The 4,502-nt window shown below is 44.1% G+C and overlaps 1 protein-coding gene across 8 annotated transcripts; it reads left to right on the top strand.

The window, feature by feature from the left end:
* Positions 1-1,260: 1,260 nt before the first annotated feature.
* LOC102460152 (histone H2A-like) lies at positions 1,261-4,143 on the top strand. Of its 8 annotated transcripts, none has more exons than XM_075917082.1 (4): positions 1,374-1,415; positions 2,044-2,141; positions 2,349-2,537; positions 3,162-4,143. In XM_075917082.1, the coding sequence occupies exon 4, from the start codon at positions 3,174-3,176 to the stop codon at positions 3,585-3,587; it is 414 nt and encodes a 137-aa protein (XP_075773197.1). In that variant the 5' UTR covers positions 1,374-1,415; positions 2,044-2,141; positions 2,349-2,537; positions 3,162-3,173; the 3' UTR covers positions 3,588-4,143. The 8 variants fall into 8 exon arrangements, with proteins under 8 accessions (XP_075773192.1, XP_075773202.1, XP_075773201.1 ...); XM_075917081.1 differs by lacking the exon at positions 1,374-1,415 and adding an exon at positions 1,448-1,583; XM_075917083.1 differs by lacking the exon at positions 1,374-1,415 and adding an exon at positions 1,507-1,528.
* Positions 4,144-4,502: the final 359 nt, after the last annotated feature.

Below are 4,502 nucleotides of genomic sequence, written 5' to 3'. Positions count from 1 at the left end.
AGGCTTGGCAATATTCCACGCTTAGCCTCATTTGCATAGCTCTGGCGCAAGATTATGCCAGTGTAGACATAGCAGCAGTGAGGAGTCCCTAGCTGGAGTTCTCCCAGCAACACAGGGAGATCAGACCCACCTCTACCTCTTGGTAGCTCCTGTGGTTGCAAAAAGCTCTACAATCTAGCTCTGAAGGCAGCACAGAAGTAAAGGTGGCAATCCTCCCGACAACAGGTTTGTGCCCTGCCCCACTAATCTCCTTTTGGTCAGGACCCCATGGTTACAATACCATGAAATTTCAAGTTTAAACTGCTGAAAATGAGACATTTACCAGTTTTCAAATCGTGGCTGTGAAATTGGCCATAACGGACCATGAATTTGGTAGGACCTTGTTTAGAGCTTTTAGCCCAGAGGTTAAAACTCTCACCTTGTGTCACCCAGGTTCAATTCCCCTCTCTGCCTGATGAGGAAAAAGGTTTTAAACGGGGATTCTTTACCTCCCAGGAGAGTGCTACAGGATATTCTGATAGGTGTGGAAGGAAGCCCTCCATAGCTCCTGTGGGAACTGTCCCACTGTGTATTATAAACATTTAAATAGTGGGGAAGAAGACGTGAGGAAAAATAAAGACTCTATGGCAGTACTGGTGCTCCAAACATGTTTTAATTATTAATCCAAAGTGGAACAGCTTCAACAGTGGAGACTAGAGAAGCCCTGTGTCAGAATTTCACATAGCTCAGTCATTAGAGCATGATTCCCAAGATGTAGTCTCTCCCTCTTCAAATCCTCCTGTCCTCTCAGCAGCAGGGGGGAATTGAACCTTAATCTTCCACACCAAAGGTCTGTGGGCTAAAAGTGAACAGGTTGTTCTGAATTGAATTAAGGGCTTGCCTAACCCATTTGCACAAGAAGTTGCTTAGCCACCTAACTGAGGGGTTCCTGTTCTGAAGCACTAGCATGGTTAGGTGCCTTAATCCAGGCTAGAAGGAGATACCTGTCTCTGTGTGGGGCAGAGGCCTTAAGACATGCCTAGCAATAGTTCCCATTGCTTGATGTAGGTGGCTTCTATAGACTGCATTCTGAGGTGCCACTTTCTCCCCATTCATTATAAAAGGAGCCTACGCACCTATCTCAGGCTTTGTGTATCAGGACCTAACTATCTTGTCAACAAATAGAGAAACAGCCTCTACATGGCAGGTGTTTATGCTCTTTCCCTCTTCTCCAGTTTATCATTTTGGAGTGTGTGGGTGTGTAATTGAATCATCAGTAATCCAAGTGGGCTCCATGATCTGGAGTAGAAACTGTTAATGAGTGGCTATGACTGAAGGGCTTAAAGAGTAGTTTCCACAAATAAGAGAAATCTGTTAGATTCAGAGGGCAGTGTTCCTGAGCAGGAGAATAAGTAAAGCATTTGGTTAAGGTGAAGGTATGTATGTTTCTCACTAGGAAAAGATATCTTGGGGGGAGGGTCTTCTGCAATGATCTATGAATTTTAGTTTAAGCAGAACTTAAGTAACTGTATTTGATGTACAACAACAGGCAGGTTTCTAAGATAAATCAATTAAGTTGCTCTTATTGTTTCTATTCTGTCAAAGTAAGTCTCTAGTTAGAATTTATCTTCTCCCTAGCCCTGATACTGAGATAAAGTCTCTGATCCCCTGAAGGTATTGCTGTTCAACATCTGAACTCTTTTTCAAAACTTCTCTTGCTTTGCATCTGATCCCCCTATTTACCTATCACTAGCTCTAAATAGAAAACTTCAACTACTCTTAAATCTTATTTCTCTAATAATTGTAGGTTTCAGTACAGATATTTGGAGGATTAAGTAGGGAAGAAGGAATCACGAACTGCAGGTCTCTAACTACCTAGTATGGTTCACGTATTGAACAGTAGTAGTTTTTACAAACTTTAGGGGTGGGTTAAGTTTCAAACTATATTGAGGTTCCCTTATTCTAACATCACAAAACTCATGTCAGGGAGTTGTACAAAAAAACCCTCAAAATTCTGCTTGCTTTTCTGTCTTGCAGTTGCTCACCAGTTTTTGTGTTTGCCAGGGGCTGATTTGGTGAAATTGTTTAGTTTTCCTGCTTGGGGTCCGCAGTGCTGCAGGAGAGGATCTTAACATAGTTTTCATGCAAAGCTTCTTGAAGATGTAAGAATCCTGAATATGTAAAGCCTTTATTTATTCTACCTCTCTAAACTAATTTGACTTTTCCTCTTAGAAAGGGGCCTGTTCTTCTGAAGCAGCTCTCCAGGTTAAGGGTTGTCAAGATGGCACACCTTTCTCTCTGTGGCAGAAAGTTCTAGGCAATAGGGAGGGGGGAAAAAAACTTCTTTGCTTTTTCTACCTGCTCCACAGGAAAACTGCCATCTGAATTTACTGGAGACTCTTGATAGGCTGTGGTTTTCTCTTGACCAGTCTTCTAACCAGCAGGCTGACTCAGGCTACTTCCTCAGAAGAGAGCCTGAGGCATTTCACTTGATAAACTGCTGCTAAAAAGTTGACCTCTTAAAATCAGGACGTTCCTCCTAAGGAGAACAAATAAAGGTAGGAAAGGGAAGGGTGTATGTAAGCTTGCTGCTATATTAGTGGCTTCTGTGCTTTTTTTTTAATAGCTTAAGAAACATTGGGTACTGCAATGACATCCCAGAGCTTGTCTACACTTAAAATGCTAGAGTGGTGTCACTCTGATGCTCAAGTATAAACACTTCCTATGTTTAGGCCCAGTGGCCAGCAAGGTGGTGGGGGGAAGGTTTGAAAAATGGGCACCCTCTGACCTATAGTACATGCCCAGAGCTCCTACTGAAGAGTGAGGTTGGGGCTTAGGGGCATTGCTTGTGTCCCAGCAAGGGGTGGGGCAGGGGGACTACAGGCAGAAGAGGGAAGGACCCCTGTCTGGCTTTGTCCCAGGGCCCCACAAAACTGATCTGCCTCTACCCAGCAGTTCTCCTTTTGTAGTTAATCCACCTCCCCGAGAGGTAGACGCTTAGATGATGAAATAATTCTTCCATGAATCCAGGATTGTCTGTGAGGACTTTAGGCATACTGGCTACTCACTGGATTTTGCAGACCCCTGAACAACGTAGTTAAGCCTTCCTCTGACTACATAGTTAAGCCTTCCTCTGACTAATGGTAATTCTTACTTCCCTCTCATTACATTCTCTATGCTAGGTTGATATTAGGATGTCTGGACGAGGAAAGAAAAATGTGACCCCTACAACTGTCTCCAAGACAACCAAATCAGCAAAGGCTGGTCTGCAGTTCCCTGTGGGACGTGTCCACCGACTTCTCAAAAGAGGGAACTATGCTGAGAGAATAGGGGCTGGAGCTCCTGTTTACCTGGCGGCCGTGCTGGAGTACCTGACAGCTGAGATACTGGAACTGTCAGGAAATGCTGCCCGTGAAAACAAGAAAAGCAGGATTGGGCCACGGCACATCCAGCTGGCCGTGCGGAATGATGAAGAACTAAACAAGCTGTTTGCGGATGTGACCATTGCTGAAGGAGGAGTTATGCCCAACCTCCTTCCTGCTCTTGTTCCCAAGAGCACAAAGTTGCCTAAGCAGGGATTGAAAGATGGCCAGTCACAGGAATTCTAATAACAGCTAACCTGCTGGAAGTGAACTGTTCCTGCCTTTCTCTACAACACTAGCACTTCACCCACATAGGACTCTTGGTTCTAATCCATATATTTATATACAGACTGCATGTCTTCACTGCTTCTAAATACTGAGCCTCCGAAGGAGTCCCTCTTGTGTGTTTTTAAATGTCTTTGAAATAAATACTTAGTGCATGGAGAACTCCTTGAAACTTGTGTTCTGAAGTACACGGATGCTTGAGAAGGAAGATGCTGTTCCACTATTTAATTGAAGGACGCTTGGGCCAGGATTTTCAAAGTTATTGATTGGAGTTAAGGCCCATTTAAAATTAGGCTCACTTCATGCACCCAGAGGGTGAGTGCCCAGTACTTTCTGGTAAGTGGGATCTTCTTATACTATCTAAAATTGAGCACTCAAATGTACTTGGCAGTTCAGGGAACCCTTAAGCTGGCTTTTTCTACAGTGGTGATTTCCCCCATTGGGCTCAATTCCCCAACCTGACACTCTGAGTGCAGAGATGGGGAAACAGCTAGTAGAATAAACTCTGTAAAACCTGTCTCTGACTCCCAGGCTTTGTCTACACTACAAGTTTTTTGGGTTTTTTTTGTTTGTGTTTTGGTTTTTTTGGGGGGGGGGCAGACAATATGCTAATGAGGGACTCATTAGGATGAGCCATAGTCTTATTAGCATATTTTTTGCCATTTTCCTTTTGCACAAGGCAATCCACAAACTGGGGAAGATAGGCACTTGTGCCCCTGGGGTGAGTGCAACAGCTAATGTGGTAGGTGGCTCTAAGCATGCCCACCAGACTGGGTTCCTATTCAGTGTCTGGCTGGAGGAGGTGCAGCTGCTGCTACTTTCCACTTTTGTAACTCCTAATGTGATAGTTAATAGGAGACCAGATTTGAACATAGG

This window comes from Pelodiscus sinensis, chromosome 1 (genome assembly GCF_049634645.1).
Source record: "Pelodiscus sinensis isolate JC-2024 chromosome 1, ASM4963464v1, whole genome shotgun sequence".
Lineage (NCBI taxonomy): Eukaryota > Metazoa > Chordata > Testudines > Trionychidae > Pelodiscus > Pelodiscus sinensis.
The sequence above is the reverse complement of the archived record's forward strand: the minus strand, read 5'-3'. Positions and strand labels throughout refer to the sequence as shown.

What these genes read in the sequence shown, in the direction of transcription:
- LOC102460152 (XM_075917077.1), top strand. Translation starts at nt 3,174, where the DNA reads ATGTCTGGACGAGGAAAGAAAAATGTGACCCCTACAACTGTCTCCAAG.